We start from the raw sequence: 19,303 nt of genomic DNA on the forward strand, positions 1-19,303 counted from the left end.
ATAATCCAAAGAACATTAAATTTATATCCCATTTCGTCTTCTCCTCACCTGTGGTCTACAAAAAGGAATGAGCCGGAACTGGAACTAGGCCCTCCAGCTCTGGTTCTTTCGAGCAAAAGAAAAAGGGGAAATGAACTAGAAAGCTCCCTATGGTTATTTTTTCATTACCATCCTATTCTTCAGCCTTTGAAGATTCTGAAACCGAATCATCGAAAGCCAAATTGGACATTTCACCAGAGGGTGTCGTCTCCTCGCCTTCTGTTGGCGTCTTGGATGACTTATCCAGGCCATCGCCATTTCCCTCTGCTACCTGCTTCTGCAGGCTCCAGTACATGATGCTGGCAATCAAAGTAAGCATCAATTTCTGGTTCACCTGCTATCGACAAACATTAAGGTTAGAAGTTACATTAAACAAGGTAATGCCGGATTTAACCTGGTTCAGGAAGGAAGTAGTCAGTTTAACTCAGTAGCATTCATCTCAAGAGGTTGCTAACCAAAAAAAGAAATTTAAACATTTAACAAGAACAACTGACATGAGCTTTGTCTAGGTCACTGACATTGTTCCAAATATTCTGTTCCTCCTATGAAACATGACGATTCTAACATCATGACATATCAAAACAGTGGAAAATCATAAATACATACATACATCAGAGCTGGTAGAGAAACATCAACCACAAGCAAAAAAAAGACAAAATCAGAGAAGATATAGTGAGGGGGATTATGGATATTGAATTTTGGAAATATATACCTGTATGACATCCTCAGGTAACAAGAAAATAGAGCATCCAAGCTTCCGTGCAACACTGATTATATAAGTCGCATTCATCCTCTTTTCTTCGTCTGCAAGGTCGATGACAATAAAACACTACCTTTATTGATTTAATTTGTAGTATGGTCTATTTATTCGCAGACATGAACATAGTTTCCCACATAAAGTTCCTCAACTTCCCCCAACAAAAGGTGAAGCCACGGCAGGTTACTTATATTGCAGAAGTGTTGTATAACATAAGGGTCGACTGCGTTTCAAAGGAAAGGGGCAGATTAATATCATAATGAAATAACACCATACCAGTTTCTCCCTTGGTAACAAGACCCCAGTTAACAACCCTCGGTTCCACTGCACTAAGCAGCTCGAGGAAGAATTTTCCATTCGAAAGGATTTTGTCCTAAGAGGAATAGTCCAGTAAAAACCAGTGTCAGTCAGTCCGTGTTACAATCAAAATGCTGAAAGTGAGGTAAACAGAACACGGAAATGAGAATATTAAAGTTGTCTTACAGAAGAAAATAACAGCCTCAACTTCAACAAAGAAAGAGAAGATATTATTACCTAGTATAAGTTTCTTGTTTCCGGCCATGATATCTTTGCTAGCTACATTGACGAGCGATAAGTTCAAGTCCTTGCCAATCTGTACTATTTGATTACAATTCTCAACCTGTTTAAATGGCATCTTTATAGGAGGCTTATTCGCAAGCTTCCAGTTAATCGATCCAGGGACAATTTTCTCCACAACCTCCAACAGAGCCCATCTGCAGCCACAAAAGGATGAATACCAGAGAAGATTCAATGACCACTTGATACTGCTGGGAGATCCCAAATTCTAGAAGAGAAAATAGCTTGTTACCCGTTTTTAACATCATCGTAAACATTGTTGACATACGATTCAGTACCAAGACTGTTCATCCAAAACCGAAAGCATCTCTCTTCACGTGATATTTCCGGACATCAGTCACCATCTCAGCAAAAGTCGACGTTTTGCTGTCTGATAAGCCATTCCTGCAGGAGAAATCATATGCTAGTTAAATTCTTCATACTCATCATATGTCCCCAAGGGAACACGCCAGTGCTTAGAGCTTGAGATTGGAACTAAGAGGTCTTTGGATTGAATATTGAGATAGGATGGCTGAGATTCATGGGCTGTGAGAGGGCTACCTGATTTTTGTTTTAAACCAAGATTTTCCGACATCATATAAGAAATAAACCAGACTATGGAACTCGGTTCAGACTTCAGGCAAAAAAAAAACATTGTTTCTCACCAGTGCTGGAATATTTGTGCAACAAATGCAAGATTGAGATTTGCTGAGCCCTCAACAATGACCTTAGGAGTGATGTATCTTTGGCACCCCAATTTTTCTGCTAGATCAAGAACTTTGCTTGCTCTTTCTGTTGGACCCTCTGTCTCTATAGTTTCACGTGTCCTATGTTTGGGAGCAAGTGCATTAAGAAGATGTGCATATGCCTCTCCATCCTCCAAATAAATAGGTTTATGATACATCATTCACACTAGAAAACTGAAAATGGTAGGCAGGAGGCAATATATACACTTCACACAATAGGAACTATTGATCATTTGACTATATGTAACCGGAGTCGAATCCTTTTCCACAGGAGAAGGTCTAAAGTTTAAGACAATGAGACGTTTAAACATCTTGCATTTGTTTCACCCGTTCTTGGAACTTAAGGCACAAATCTAAAGATTAATACAACAGTGAAAACCATGATAATAAACTTATAAAATTGACATTCCACAAGTAGAATTAATCGAAACCAATGAGTTTTCCCACCTTCAAATCTGTAGTGAAGTTTGTAACCTGCTTCTGATATCCAGCTTTCTTCAAATGAAAATTCATCCATTTCAGTAAAACCTTTTCAGGTCCTAAACTCATCAGCTCCTCCACCTCCTACAAAATTTATACACGAGGTTAACATAATCTGTTTCCAACCTGCAAAATGGATATCATCCAGAATCGATATCAACACAAAGAAGGCATAACCAATTAACATTCCCCAACCTTGCTGTCATTCACCAGTTCCACAAGCTGAGGAGTTTTCTTCAGATTGAGGTCAGCTAGTAGTTGAATCTGATCTCACAACCATGCAAACATTACTAGCAATATAACAAAAAATGTATCCCTTGAAACATCGATGGTTGAAGGAAACGGATACAATTAGTATGGCTTCTGTGTTTCGAGAATTGCAAATACAAAAAAATAAACAGTTTAAAGGAAGTTTCAGATGAATACCTTAATAATTTGAGAATCAATCCAAGTATCAGATGAATACCTTAATAGCATTATAATCTTTAATAAATCATTGAAGATATTTAAGAGTTTTTGGTAGAGGTCAATCCTTCACTACCTGCACTTTAGTTGGATTCGTAAAAACTCCCTGTTCAGAAATCACATGCCCCAAGTACTCCGCTTTGCTTTTGGCCAAAAAAACATTTAGTCTTTTCAGCAAACAACTGATTGTCCTTTAAAGTTTGTAGGACTTTTCGCAAATGTTGTAAATGTTCTTCCATAGTGTTATTATACACTAAAATATCATCAAAAAAGACTAAAACAAACTTTCGGAGGTAAGGATCAAATAAGTCATTCATAAGGACTTGAAAAGTAGCAGGGGTATTGGTAAGGCCAAAGGGCAATACCTTAAACTCGAATGTCCTTGGTGTGTCCTGAATTTCTTCTTGTAAATATCCTCATCTTTAATTCGAATTTACCAATAAACTGAACGAAGATCCAACTTTGAGTAATAGACTGCCCCAGTAAGTTCATCCAATAGATCTTCAACCACCGGAATTGAGAATTTGTTTTTGATAGCTAATTGGTTGAGTTGTCTATAGTCTACGCAAAAACGTCAAGTCACATCCTTCTTCTTAATAAGCATGCAAGGGGAGGCAAAGAGACTTTTACTTGGTTGGATTATTGATGCAGACAACATAGAACTGATATGCTTTTCCACTTCTGTCTTTAATAATGAGCAAATTTGTAGGGACTTAAATTCATAGGGGTTGAATTTGGTTTAAGTGTAATAGCATGGTCATGAGATCTAGCAGATGGCAAGTCACTAGGTTCCTAAATAAATGCCTTTAAATTCTTCTATGAGGGTTTGAATAGGTAGTGAAATCTCTGTTACAACAGCCTTTATACTCAACATAAAAAAATAACCCATTAAATCTGGATCTGAAATTATCATCTTGTAGAAAACAGGACCAGATATTTGTTTGAGTTGAGCATAATTGTGTTGGCCTTGGATTACAATCTGCTTGTTATCATTTGTAAAACTTAAGGTCATATGGTTGAAGTCCATCAAAATGGAGCTGAAAAGTTTCATCCAATAGACATCCAATACCATGTTGCTACCACCCAAATGTAGGATGTGGAAATCATGAGTAAAGGATTGCCCTTGCATTAACTAAGTAACTCATTTACATTTTGTTAAGCTGAATAATTTTTCACCATTTGCTACTGTGATCTCTAGTGGATAGGTTGTAACCACCTCCACTCCTGCACTTGTCCACTTAGGAGTTAAGAAATTACGAGTACTCCCACTATCAATGAGAATGCTCAATTGTTTGACTTTTATAGTACCATGTACATACAAGGTATTATGATCACTGCAACATGCGATTGCATTCATTGAAATTTTCAGTGTTTCCTCATTTTCTTCTTGTTTTGACCTGCTAATCCTGCTGCTCCTCTGTGTCTTCTTCCTCCAACATATTTAATTGTCTCAACTTGCACTGGTGGCATGGGGTAAACTTCTCGCCACACTTAAAACATAAGCTATTTTGCCTCCTATATTCCATAAGATTGGATTTGGGTGTTGTAATAGGGTTGGATTTCTACTGGAATAAGTTTGGAGCAGGTCTCGAATAGCTATTGGGTTTTTGGCGGGTGGGTATCGAAAACTTAACCTCTGTCTTTGATTTTTGAACTCTGCAGATAATTCATATAGTTTGCCCTGTCTATATGCTTGAGATAGAGTTTTTGCATTTAGAGCCTTTACCTTATGTTTCAGCTCTTCTTTCAATCCAGTGATGAAGACTGAAACAAAGAACTCTTTTCCCAGTGTAGGGTTCTGTAGCAGCACATAAGGTTTTAATTCATCAAACTTGTCTTGGTATTCCTCTATGGTTACTTTCTACAACAATTTACTGAATTCTTCGACAATATCCATAAAAACCTTATCATTAAATCTATGGCAAAGGTCTGCCTCGAACTCATACCACTGAACAGGAAATTTTTGTAGAATATAACCGTCAAACCATGTTTATGCTCTCCCCACTAAATACATCGCAACGACTTTCATTCGTTGCTCGTCAGGAACTCCCATAAGATGATAATATTTGTGGCACTTCTGAAGCCATCCCCTCGGATTTATGCCATCAAACATAGGTAGTTCTATCTTAGGTCTATACATCGTCAACCCACAGCCATTAAAGGACCCTCAAGTGCTTTTCCTACCCTCTTCACAGTCTTTCAGATTCATTTTAGTGTTACTAGAATCACCTTTCGTCCTACCGACTTTCAAAACTCATGGATTATTGTGTTGATCATCTGGTTTCGATTTAAGAATACCAGGTTCATGAGGCTTGTAGGAATAATGTGACTTATCATCAATTATTGTCACAAGCACTGGTCTTTTTTCGTCATTATGGGGAGGAATCGAGGTATTTACCTGTCTGTTTTTTGAGTTTGATGGTTCCTGGTCATTCTTCGTTACGGTTAAGATCCTTAGTATTTCTTCCACATACCCTTGGTTGGTCGTCATGCGTTTCTCTAAACTGGTTATATGATTATATTGTTCTTCCCACCATTTTGGAGGATTGGTTTCTTCAGTTACTTGCTTCACAAGTTTGGTCAAGTCTTTGAGTTGCTTTTGGATAGTAGAAAGGTCCATTGAATCTGTCAGCTTTTTTTTCTTCGATATACCAGATTACAAAAATTTTGCCAGGATTTTTAGGCTCTGATGACAATTTGTCAGGAACTAAAATTGATTTGGGATTTTAGAAGAGAGAAAACGAAGGATAAAGGGAATTTAAAATAAGGAAATTCATTCATAAACTTTTCATGAAGATTGAATGACTCAGGTACACTGTTTTATTTGTTTACAAGGGTACAATTCTAAAGAAAAAATGATGTCAGCTGCTTGTCCTTGTTCTAAATGATTCAACATTCACTGAATTGCAGATTGGGCTTGAGTCAACTAGGTCTGGTTATCATCAGCTTTATAATCCTTTACTACTTTTGCGCACGTGTTTCTTTACTCAGACAAAGGGTTGTTTATTTGTCTCTTAATGAAATCATTCAGCGCTGAATGTTGAATCGTTTAGCATTCAACGCGTTTGTTTCGCACCTCTAAATGACTCTTTGTTGACTGATTTAGCAAAATAGTGCTGAATGAATCAACACAGAAGTACATTCTGAATGATTCAGAGTCATTACCAACCAGCATGTCACATACACAGCTAATTCATACAGAGCCTCTGAATCATTCAGCATTTGAATCATTCAGCGCTTAATCATTCTGAAATAAACAAACAGTCCCAAAATCTCCAATTCACCAGGAAACTTCAAAAGATAATAATCTCTTGATTAATGAAGTTGCTTTGTTCGGATAATATACAAACAATCCTTTTTAAAAATATATGTTCTTTAATAAATATGAATTAAACTGAACTCGTTAGATTTTAAGTGCCAAGGATGGAAATTTAATAAATTGAAAGATAAATTATATTGATGGTAATTTAAGTTTTAGAATATTTTTATTTCAGTCATCTAATTTTAAAAACTTGTATTGCAATCACTAGAAGTTTGATTTATTTTTATTGTGACTGTGACATTTAGTTGTCATCAAGAAAAAACTATTAAAGTTTTCTTTCTCAAAAATATTTCAAGGTTTTAAATCGATAGTTATCACAAAGGTTAGATTTTTAATGAATAAGACAATTGTCGGTTAATCTCAACGATAGGAAGGTAAGGTTCCGAGATAATATTTAAGCAACTAACAGATTCGTGCATAACGCCATTTAAATTCAAATAGAAGTTATAACATAACAATTCCCCTTCTTCTTAACACATAATCTTAGTAACGTACAAAAACAATGAATTTAAAAATCAATGTAAATTGAGAAACTCAGTGATCACCCCACGTGAACATTAATTACACGCAATGAAGTCTTGCATCTTAGGAAAGCAGAACCAACACACCAAAGCCTGTCAAAACCATCAGACTCCAAACGCTCAACCTCAACCCCACAATCCCATCAGAAGTTGAACTCGAAGGCAAAGACTTGGACGATGAACCGCCTCCTTTCGAATCCGCTGATGGAGAATCCGCAGCAGGGCTAACATCAGGAGCTGGAGCTGGAGCTGGGGCAGGCATTGGAGGTACATCGGTACCGAAGATAGCCTCTGGAAGAAGGACCTTATCGACCTGATATATAGCAACAGGATCGGTAGAATGTACAGCGCTGGTGACTTTCGTTTTACTCCATCCCGAATCGAGGTGGACGGTGCCGGAATTATCGGTGAAATCCAAAGTGTATTGACCACCAGCAAGTGTACTGACAGGACCCTTTGTACTGAGTTCACCGAAGTCCGCAAGGGCGTAGTATTTGGGCAAGGCATGGAAAAGGATGAGAGATTTGAGCTGATCATCACTGAGATTGGACAACGATGGCTTCTTAAGACCACTGAATGAATTGTCCATGGGTACGAAAATCGTAATGCCTTGTTCAGTGTTGTTGGCTTGGTTTTGGAAGGTGTCAATGACTTTAGTTGATTCTAAGTAATTAAGGAATGTGTGAAATGGACCTGCCACAGAGAGTAAGTAAGTGAGGTTTACATATTCCGGTGCTGGTGCCGGTGCCGGTGTCGGAGTCGGGGTCATTGCAGCCGGAGCCGGAGGACTAGCTTTTTGCCCATATGTCAAGGAGGAACAAAGGAGCAATGCAGAACAGAATACAAAGAAAGTCCTGGGAAACTGCATTTTCCCCAGAAATTCCTACAAGAATTAAACTCTTCACAGTTATTGCAGCTAAATGACGAGAACACATACAATAAATCTACAGTATGAACAAAAAGGAACTATAAAATTCCCTAAGATCAAAAGCCAATCTCATATTCTAGTTCAGACCAAATTAAACCAAAATATATAGCTTTCTTTCCAGATGGAAACTAATGAAAAATCAGATATTGACTAAACTCACCCAGCAGAGCAAATAATGAGGAAAATAAAAGAGCTTAGAACAGGATCTATTACAGTTGGCATTGAGATGCGAAGATTAAAAACAAAAATATGAATCAATTTTCAGTTCTAGAGCTCTTCAGATGAAGTACAGCTAACCAACTTCCCCAATTAATCAAATTTCATAACAAAAACCCAGATCAAATCTGATATTCACATTGCATTTGACCCGAGGGAAGTTCCCAGGAAAGATATAGATTTAACTTAAATGTGGAACCAGCTTGAAAAAAATGCAGCTTTAACATGAGCATATTTGAAGAAGAGCAGACAAGTGAAGGAAAATAACCTGACTAAAGGGGACTTCAGAGAGAAAGCTCAGAGCTTTGGAATTTGGATGCCAATGCTGCAGATTGGAACAAGCTGAGAGAGGCTATAATATATAAAGAACTAAAGAAACAGAAACACACACCAAATAGTTTAAAACAATACAAAATGGGTGAACTCTCAAAATGGTCACTTTAATATTTATAAATGATATTCACATCCTTGCCATCAAGCCAGACCAGACGATTGACAATTTTTTTTCAAAATATTTTATATATTCTAGTAACGTTCATGGAAGAATATATATATTCAATAATAATTATAATATTTAAAATATATATTCAATATTATAATTAATGATAGAAACTATAAATGAAATTAAGATTTTTTATATTCTCAAATATTAATTTATTTAATTTAATATATATTTTATATTATAATTAATTATAGAATTATGGATAATTTATTTTTATAATTGAATATATATTTTTTATATTTTTAATTTTTAATATATACATATATTGGTTATAAATGGTGTATTTATAACATTCCGTATTTATATCTTTCTCAAAGAACCTCAAATGCCATATTAATAAACATGACGTCACTTTTCATCTATCACGAGAATTCAACACCAAGATGCGACAGTAAAAATTTTCGGATCAACAATAAATTTGTCCAAAATCTTATATTTAATTATAATATAATATATATATATATATATATCAAATTAAATAAATTAAAATACAAAAATATTAAATTTATCTATATTATTTATCATTAATTATAATATAGAACATATATATATATTATAGTTTATTATTAAATATATATATTAATTTACCTTTTTTCTGCCGTTACCATAATATGTAAAATATTTTGAAAAATATTGCCAATTGTAGGGTTTGGTTTGATGGCAAGGACATGCATTTTATTTCCATTAGACGCGAGTTTGATCCCAATTAGTTGCATATGTATAATATTAAGAATCATTTTAAAATCAATCAAAGGGGACACATGTTAGCTTATAATTGGAGTTCAAATATATCAAATTAAAATTAAACTATAATCTAATTAATTGGTGACAAGTGTCACCATCTGATTGGAAGATTAAATTTATTAAATTAATTTAAAATTAGGACTGAATTAACAAATTATATAAATATTGAAGACTAAATGTATAATTATACTAATTTGATTATCTACCATGTCAACACTTTCGTTAAATATTAATGGCAAGTGGCTTGATTGAATATAATTAAATAGTTAGGTGGTATGATTGATAAAATTGTAAGATTAGTGGTAAAAGTAAAAGGGTTAAATAATTAGGTGGTAAATGTTATAGTTTACCAATAAAAAATATGGAAAATAATATAATTAATATTTATTTTAAATAATTTACCTTTCAAATTTTAACTAATTTATAATTATATTTTGAGTCTTTTAAAATTTTAAATTTTTACAAATTATTACTCATCTTTAATGATGTTCATCAGTACTCATTGTCATACTATAAAAAATATTAACTTATCCCTATTTATAGCTTGTGAAGGGGATGGTTAAATCAATGACCAAAACTAAACACTTGTAAAATAAAATACTATTTTGATAGTTTACCCTTTTTAAAAAGGGTGTCGGTCCATTCAATATCGCTTTTGTATGAATTTTGTGGTTAAAACTTATGTTTTATTTGTAAAAATAATATTAAATGTTATACAAAGATTTAATTTTATAATTAAATTAATGTTTTGATCATCTAATAAAAATAAAGAAAATAAATTTATAATTGCCATACGTTTTTTGCAACAACTTTTGTTATTTTTATTTCTTTACTCCTAATACAGTTAATAATGCATAAAAGTATGTTCAAATTCGTTTAATTGGCAGTTTTCAGTCAGACTCAGTTGGATCAAGCAGGTTACTATGGTTAAACCCATTTAATTAGCAGTTAAAATAGATTTAAGTGGTAAGTTATCGGTTATGAATTTTTGTAACTATATTCATTAAGTCAACTAAGTTCTAATATATTTTTGCTTTTATTTTAAATATATTTATGATAGGAAAATTCTACCAACTGACGAGTATCATTAACGATGAGCACTATTAATTTAATTTATAAAAGTTTAAAATTCTAAAGGGATAAACGTATAATTATAAATTAGTTAAAAATTTAAAGGTAAAATATTTAAAATAAATGGTAAATTCTATCAGTGATCACCTAACTATTGCCCCATTGGATGGTGACACATATCATTACACTTGGCACTAGTGACACATGGCACCATTTGATTTGAAGGTTAAGTTTATTTTAATTTATTAAAATTAGACTAAACTGAAAGAATATATAAGTCACAACGACCAAATGTATAGTTATACCAAATATTTTAACTGTCACATCATCATCTTCGTTAATTATTAACGCAAGTGGCTTAATTGAATGCATTTAAATAGTTGAATGACCAGATTAACAGAATTTCAAAAATTGTGGTCAAAATGAAAAGAGACAATAGTTAGGTGGTCACTGATATAATTTACCCTTTACTTTAAATAATTTACTTTTAAATTTTTAACTAATTATAAGTTGGGTACTTTAAAATTTTAAATTTTTAAAAATTAAATTAATGGTACTCATGACTAATAATACTTGTGAAATGTGACAAACTCATCCTTTGTAATAAAAATAATATATTTAGAGATAATTACAATAAACTCCATATATATATTATTTTCTAATTAAAGTCCTATTTGTTATTAAATAAAAATAATATATTTTATAAATATATTATTTCTATTCGGGTTTGATTTAAATTTTATCTCGAAACGATAAATCTAATTCGAGTCAGGTAAAATATATATATAATTTTCATATTAAATTGAAATCAGACGAAAAAAATCACGTTAGATTAACAAACAAAAAAATCCGACCCAAATCAAGTCATGCTATCCTATGTCGAACTGAATGAGAAAGGGATGGTATTCCCTTAATGGAAACCAATCCATTTTCTTTGTTTTGTTTCTTGTTTCTAATTTGGAACTACTTCAAGGGAAGAGGACAGGTAAGGTAGGCTTTCTTAATCACTTTTAAACTAATTAATTTTTTCCTAATCTTTTGAGACACCAACCACTATGCTCCCCACCATATATTTTCTTTCATCATTTTATATCTCTCATAAAAAGGATTTTCCGTACGATCTTTCTAATATTTAATATTTTTTGAATTAATCACTGATATTTGATCTATTGACCGATTAATTCAAATCGGGGACTACAGAGGTGAGGACGACCCTCCCAGTCTCAACCCAGTTTGATCCATTCGTAAACGCTAGGATTCGAACCCCTGACCTTGCTTAAGGGGCCTAGTGTTTAATCTCACTAGACCTAATTGTTTGTTCTAATATTTAATATTAATTAAATTAGAAGACTGAATCATTTTACTCTTTGCATTATTATTTTGATACTCGATTTTCTTATTTAATTTAATTTTAATTTTTTTAATCATGATGTATATTATCAATCAATGGTTGTCCCTTATTCCCAATACCAAGTTGAGAGCAGCTTTCGTAGAAGACCTCCGAATTATGAAATGCCCTCCGTGAGACTCGATCCCACGACCTCAAAGTTAAGAACCTTGTGCTCTACCAACTGAGCTGGATAGTCATATCATGTATATTATCCTCACTTATATTTATATTGAAAAAATTAATCTACATCTTAACAATGTGTCACGTGACATATAATATATTGTAAATCTAAAGAAATTTAAAAAAAGAATTAATAAAAAAATATTTTTTAAACGTTCATGAAAATATTTATATTTTACGAATTGAAATTTTTAATTTATTTTTGTTATGAATTTTAAAATCTGTATATTTGTTCTTGAAATTTTCCTAATTTAATATATTATGTATTGTATGACATATTCTTAGAATAACAGATTAATTTTTTACAATAGTAAAATGGACTGAAATAACGTACATCATCATTGAAAAGTTCAAGACTAAACTTAACTAAAAGATAATTTTTATTAATAATAAGTTGATTTAGTGAGACGAGACACTAATTCATTTAAGTAATATTAGGGTTATGAATCCTGACGATTACGAATGGAGTAAACTTAGTTGGGAGGACTGCCCATGCCTATGCAATACCCGATCCAAATTAGTCAATCATTAAATCAGATATTGATAGTTATAAAAAACTAAAAAATAATTTTGGGTACCAAGCGATAATAATTTACAATTTTAATATCAACATTTATTAATATATTTTTTTATTGAAAATTAGGTACAATGGCAATATCAAATTCAGTCCAACAAATAATGTTTTTTTTAAGAGTTGGTGAATTTTGACACATGAACATTATTTTTTTGATAATTCAGTCCTTGGGTTTACTTAAATCAACATCATGGATAATGGATTAATTATCAAACAAATCTATTTGATTATTGACACCCACTTGCTTTTATATTATCATAAATCTCAATCAACAACAAGATTTGCGTCAATTAGTTATAAAATGTGTAGATGCCAAGGTTTAATCAAGGATTATGCTTCTTTAAGTCAATTTAAATCTTATGACTAACTAGTCGATTGAATTTTAATTCGGTTGATATTATTATTACTATTATATATAAAAATTATGAATTTAAATGTATTTAAGTATATTATTTTATGCATGAATTAAACAAATTCAATGATTAAGGAACGATTGTTATGTTTGTAACATTTATTATCAAATGATTAAAAATCTTTATAATATATATTATCTTATAATTATCTCATACTAATAAAAAATATTTTTTCTTTGATTTATAAGCAAAAAATGGTATTAATAAATTAAATAATATATAAAAATTTTGTGCTTAACTACATTTATCGAGCAGAGATTAACCTAGATGAGAGCGGCTTGGGGCGGTCGTCTCCTAAAAATATAAAATTATCATATATTTTATATTTTTTCTATATATTTTTTATTGAAAATATGTTTTCGCCTTCTAAAATTTTATAAGTTCATGTTCGCCCATGAAATTTACAAGTTCAAGTTTACCCCCTTACATAAAATATTGTGTCTGTCCTTGTTACGTATAACATTTATTAATTATAACATATAAATTTCTTAAATTTGAATTCATGCTATTTGTGTAAATTATAAAATTTGAAGAGAATAAAATAATAGTAATGGGGCAAAGTGCAATGATGCATGGATTTATGGAAGCTTCTATGAATATTTAGTTGGTGTAAAGCAATGTCGGCGGAGAAGAGAAGTTGAGAGGTAAGCATCGAATTTTGTTGCCATTTCCCTTTCAACCTCATCTTTTGCTTTAATATTTCGGCCCTTCGACTCTTCGGCCCTTGCTTAATTTTAGTTGACATTTATTCCCATATGTAATAGGATAAAGGAGAGGCAGGATAGTAGGCTGTCCCCAACGTCAGGTTGAGAGTAACTTCTGTAAGAGACTTCCGAATTATTAAATGCCTTCCGAGAGACTCGATCCCATGACCCCAAGATTAAGAACCTTGCTTAATCTTATGCCTATTTTTGAAAGTGAAATTCAAGACTGATTCCATCAGCTCATAAGACCATATTTCTTATAAATAAATAAATAAAAACAGATAAAAATCTTAACTCAATCCTACTATTAAAGTTACAAAATGATCCCACAACTATAAAGAATTGTTTTGTTGAGTCCCCGACTATTTAAAGTTATAAAATAGTCACTCGACTATTCATTATGTTCTAAACTCATCATTTGCCATTAAAATTTTGACGACCGTCTGGTGTATATGTTAACCTATTGACTGAGATGTGATAAGATTTGATCTCATAATCTCAAATGACTATCATATACCAGTTAATATGTTAATGTCAAGCTCAGACGATCGTTAATTTTATAACGAAAAAGGATAAGTTTGGAATATAATGAATGGTCAAGTGACCATTTTATAACTTTTAATAATTGAAGGACTCAATAAAGTAACTCTCTATAGTTGAGGGACTATTTTGTAACTTTAATATTCAATGGACTCAATAAAGAATTATCCTATAGTCAGACGACCATTTGTGTACTTTACCCTAATATATTTTATAATTAAATTTTACTAATTATAAATCATTTATTTTTATGTGCACCCGGCCAGGTTGTTCTTGTTTTCCTCCTCCCTGCTTCTGCTGCTTTAGGCATTACCTATTTGGGCTAGAGTTATTAGGCCTTTAGTTTATTACATTACTTGGATTGGGCCTTCTCGGTCCATTTGTTTATGCTATTACTCATCTTTCTGAAGTGAAAACATGTACGAAAAAGATGCATTGCATCTTTACAGGGATAGTTTAGAACAAGCAATCTCTAAATTTAGAACGCTTTGATGATATCGAAGAAGAAGAAGAAGAAGAATGTCTGGACTTGTCAAACAACAATAAAGGAGACGGTTAAGATAACCAGTAGAACTAGCAGTTAAAAACACAAACTGTTTGCAATTGAGACATGTTTAAGATTGATAGCTGAAAAATATAACAGCATGAGAACATTGATCGATTGACCTCATCATCTGGTTGTGTCTTTAATCCTTTGAAGCCCAGTCTTTACGGATGTCGAATGTATAGTTGATCTCCAAGTGGCATTTGTTATCGTCGTCAACGAACTGGCAAGAACAATTTCATAAAACTATGCAACAAAAAAACACTTCATATGTATGTGTATAACTTAGATGAGCAAACCTTTGATTTTGCAGTGTATGATCCTCTAGCCATAAAACCAGATGGGGCAGTCTCTTCTGGCATTTCATGTGTGTAAGGCTCTTGCTGAGGACTATATGTTCCAATCATATCTTTTGTACTGAAAACTGAAGAACAGATTCATTTTAGGCTTTTTTTGAACTTCAATTTGTTTTGCAAGAATTAGCGGGCTTAACTTACCCCTGAGACCCGATTTCCATACGGTATTGGTGTACCTGAGACCAGATACAATGTTGTTGCCGACTTGGAAGGAGAATTTCAATCGATAATGGCTGCCTTCTTTCAGTGTAAACCATAAGCCCTCGGGCTTTCCATCTTCAGGGATTGAAAGAGGCATGTATGGCCTCTCCGGCGACTCGATCGCCACGCTAAGGAACTTCACTTCAGGATCAAGTGTTTCTGCAGATAACAAGGGTGAAAACCATATCCAATTCTATCCATTTTTGTTCAAACCAAATTCTGCAGGTATTAGCTTTTGTATTCAAATTCTATCGACACGCATTACATAAAATTGAATTATATAATCAAAAGCGAAAAGAAAAACGAAAACGGTACCTCCAATACTGCTAATATCCACACTTCCAAGAAGTTGTTCTTTCCATTTCCTTAAGCTCTCATCATCCTACAACTCAACCAACGATGACCGACAAATGACAAACAACAGAAACAATAAATGACATATTCTAAACATCCAATAGAAACAAATTAAGCCTGATAAAATAAATGTAAACCTTGTCTTTTTCAAGCTGTTCTTTGAGAGTGCGTTGAGGACCCAAATGGAGTGTGCTCTCACCATCGTTAACATCGTCCTGATCAGTGGTGTAGAAAGAGGAATCATCGCTCGTGGTCTTGCTAGATACCCCGGCTCCTCCTCCTTCACCGTCGCTTTCTTGAGGGGCATCCTTCTCCTTGTTCTTGTTATCGTCGACTAACCCCATACTCACAGGAACTTGGTGAACATCAACTCATCAGCAGCAGCAGGAGAAGAACCGGAATTCAGTTTAGACCCTTTATTTATTTCCTGGGAACAAACAGACAAGACTGGGGAATTGAAAGTGGCAGACTGGCAGTGGTAGCTAGAGAGTAGAGGGAACAAAGGTAGGAATTGTGTTGGACCAAAGCAAAAAGACAGAAAGAGTGAGAATCTAGAGGGGCAAAGACAAAAAAAGGATGGGGATAATGGTCCTTTGCCTGATGGGTGGGGACGTTGAAAAACTCAAAATGGAAGCGAGGGAAAGCCGCAAAGGGTAGGGCAGGGGGCGGGTTGATTTATGTTTTTGGCAAAATGTACCACATATCGATGTAATTTAAAAAATAGTTAATGTTTCATAAAATAAATTGACCAACATTTTTTGATCGTAGATCTTTAAAGTATTGACGTAGTAGTCTATAATTTTTACGTGACAATTCACGATAATTGATAACGTAATAGATAATATAGTAAATGTGTTAAATTGTTAATTTAAATATGACAAATATGATAAATAAATTGTCATGTCAGTAATATTGTGAATTGCTACATCATCATCATAACAATCAATGATGAAAAACGTTAATCAAAAAATTTTAATATATTTGTTTTTTAAGTTTAAAAGTCATATTAAATTCTTTATTGAGTTGAAAGATTATATCGAGAGAAAAAATAATATAAAAATTATATTAATTTTTTTAAAAGTATAAGGACCTTAGGTACTTTTTTTTTCTATATTCCCCCTTGTTTGGTTCTCTCTGATCTGTTGAATCTTAAAAGGATAAAACTTCAAAGATATATGGTCAAGGGAATGGATTTAAGCGGGGAGGATTGGGGTGGTCGTATTTTAAAAGATCTAAAATTATCATAAATTTTATATATTTTTTATTAAAAAATTATTTTCATTCCCCAAAAATTTATGAAATCAAGTTTGTATCTATAATATAAAATTTTGCATCCATCTCTATATGGTCATACGGTTATCCAAACTTTAAACAATTTATCTAGTTTCGCACATGATAGATATAAAATTAAACGCATCAAAATATAAAAAGAAATTTAGAGATAATAGTCATCGAAATACTCATACAAAAGTAAAATATTAAACCTAAAGATCTAAAGAAAAATAAAACATTTAATTGAGAATGACGACCATCATAAAAAAATCAATAACCTTTAAAAAAAATCCTTATTTCTTTCGAATGAGACGCTTTAAGCAGTGATAAAGGAGTGGTGAGCGAACCAAACAATCTGACAGACTGATTCGTTACACAATTACAATAATATCCTCAAATGATTTTTAAAGAAAGGATATGATTATATGTGACAACCGATAAATGAATAAAAGAACAAATCTCAAAAAGATTTTTATACGAAAACCAAAACGATCACAAAAATATGAAGAAAAAAATCGTACCAAAATCACTTTTTCTTGAAACCATTCGAGAGGTGCATGCATGATTCTAGAAAATGTTATCTATTGAAAAAAAATGATCGAAATAGACCAATATTTATATAATTTAAAGGACTTAATTTAAAAAATAAATATGTAAACTATATATTAAGATGATATAAATTACATCGTATATTAAAATTATATTTTCCAATAATATTTACATCGACGTGCATTAATTTTCGCCGTATTTGCCCACTTTACTCGGCTGTGAATCTAAAAAATGTTACTAATCAATAACACTTTGCTTTCTATATATTGTGAAATATAACTCCAGTTGAAGTAAAACAGGGAGGAAGGATTAACATACCAGTGAAGGTATCTTATTGATTGCAGCTTTCGAAAAGAGTCTGATTGAATTTCCTCACAATGACTGTCACATTCTTAAACCCTTGAACTGATTAGGTAAATCAATCCAAACCGCCGAAATCTCTTTTGTAATTGTAGATAGAATTGACAGGCCATGAATTCCATACTCTCTAATCACTACCGGTAAATTGTATTATAAAATTACTTTTTTTACGACGGTTATAAAATGATGGTAAACAGTAAACACAATCAACTCGGGCCGATCAAAAGAACAGTGGTTCCATTGGCGGGGCAGAGAATTCATCAAACTCATGCATTAATGTGGGTGGTGCCCAAATAACCCCCTCACGGGAATCACCCGATCAAAATCAAAATAGCGAAGAGAGGACATCATCATCTCACGTGGTATGTGCTTCGACGCCAGCATGTCCCCACGTGGGCTCCACGCCACCGCCCAAGCAGAAACTCGCAGATCCCCGCTTGGCCTAACTCTACGTTCTCCATTATTACCGCGGCTGCCTCCAACCAGCAAAACGACAGTTATCTTTTGCGCACATTCATCTTGTTGGGTTTCGAATTCAAACGGAAATAACCATCATTATTATTTTGTGGGATACAAGGGGAAAACACACACAAACATAACCCTAACTAATCTCGAACGTTTGGATCACATATTTGGTGAGGATAGACACCTGCTAAGTAGGTGAACTGAACCTTCAACGAGTCGTTCGTGAAATGTTTAACGGGAAGTTCATTTATGTTCGTTTAGTTATTAAACGAACGAACGTGAATAAAATTTTATATTTGTTTAATTAAATGAACGAATACAAACAAAAAGACTCATTCATTCATTTACGTTTGTAAACCTTCGTAATCCGTTCGTTTATGCTTATTCATTTACATATTAATCTCCAAACTTTTTTAAAATATTAAGACCTAATAAATTTTAAACAATAAAAAAATACTCAAATCAATTAAAGAAAATATAAAAACTAAAATTATTTGGAAAGAAAAAATATTCTAAAATATAAAGCCAGTTAATTTTATGTTTGTTCATTTGTGTTCATTTACGTTCGTTAATTTGTATTCGCTTATCATTTTAATTCACGAATATAAACGAATACAAACAAGTTACATTCTTTAATGGTCGAATACAAACAAGTTACATTCTTTAATGGTCGAACACAAACAATAAATCTTATTTTATTTAGTTATTCGTATTCATTTGTTTATTCAACTAAAATTAAACGAATGAACCTCGTTAGTTTTTATTAGAGAAAATAACCTCAGTGACCAAAAATCCCTTATAATATACGATTTTAACCAATTTTTTTGGATTTGCCAAAATGACCAACTAAATCGCAATGCGATCGATAATTCACAACGCGATCTCCGGTATCGCAAATCAGTTTCCAGATTCGCAACGCGATTCTGACTATCGCATTGCGATTTTCCAAATTCGCATTGCGATTTTCTGACTATCGCAATGCGAATATGTAAATCGCAATGCGAATATGTAAATCGCAATGCGATTATGACTAT

At 32.8% G+C, this 19,303-nt stretch overlaps 2 protein-coding genes and 1 pseudogene across 2 annotated transcripts; all 3 read right to left on the bottom strand.

The window, feature by feature from the left end:
• Nucleotides 1-64: 64 nt before the first annotated feature.
• On the bottom strand, nt 65-5,683 carry LOC120130667 (annotated as a pseudogene).
• Nucleotides 5,684-6,799: 1,116 nt separating this feature from the next.
• LOC120130596 (fasciclin-like arabinogalactan protein 7) lies at nt 6,800-8,369 on the bottom strand. Its single transcript, XM_039147807.1, has 2 exons — nt 8,319-8,369; nt 6,800-7,789 (listed from the first exon to the last, which is right to left on the bottom strand). The coding sequence occupies exon 2, from the start codon at nt 7,772-7,774 to the stop codon at nt 6,971-6,973; it is 804 nt and encodes a 267-aa protein (XP_039003738.1). The 5' UTR covers nt 7,775-7,789; nt 8,319-8,369; the 3' UTR covers nt 6,800-6,970.
• A 6,355-nt stretch (nt 8,370-14,724) lies between these two features.
• On the bottom strand, nt 14,725-16,075 carry LOC120130514 (rho GDP-dissociation inhibitor 1-like). Its single transcript, XM_039147743.1, has 5 exons — nt 15,761-16,075; nt 15,585-15,651; nt 15,210-15,428; nt 15,012-15,136; nt 14,725-14,935 (listed from the first exon to the last, which is right to left on the bottom strand). The coding sequence occupies exons 1-5, from the start codon at nt 15,965-15,967 to the stop codon at nt 14,855-14,857; spliced, it is 699 nt and encodes a 232-aa protein (XP_039003674.1). The 5' UTR covers nt 15,968-16,075; the 3' UTR covers nt 14,725-14,854.
• Nucleotides 16,076-19,303: the final 3,228 nt, after the last annotated feature.

This window comes from Hibiscus syriacus, unplaced genomic scaffold (assembly GCF_006381635.1).
Source record: "Hibiscus syriacus cultivar Baekdansim isolate YM2019G1 unplaced genomic scaffold, ASM638163v2 tig00110548_pilon, whole genome shotgun sequence".
Lineage (NCBI taxonomy): Eukaryota > Viridiplantae > Streptophyta > Magnoliopsida > Malvales > Malvaceae > Hibiscus > Hibiscus syriacus.

Coding starts and splice junctions, on each gene's coding strand:
- LOC120130596 (XM_039147807.1), bottom strand. CDS start 7,774: ATGCAGTTTCCCAGGACTTTCTTTGTATTCTGTTCTGCATTGCTCCTT.
- LOC120130514 (XM_039147743.1), bottom strand. CDS start 15,967: ATGGGGTTAGTCGACGATAACAAGAACAAGGAGAAGGATGCCCCTCAA. Junction 15,652..15,760: donor AACAGCTTGAAAAAGACAAG/GTTTACATTTAT, acceptor GTTGAGTTGTAG/GATGATGAGAGCTTAAGGAA. Junction 15,137..15,209: donor ATGGAAATCGGGTCTCAGGG/GTAAGTTAAGCC, acceptor TCTGTTCTTCAG/TTTTCAGTACAAAAGATATG.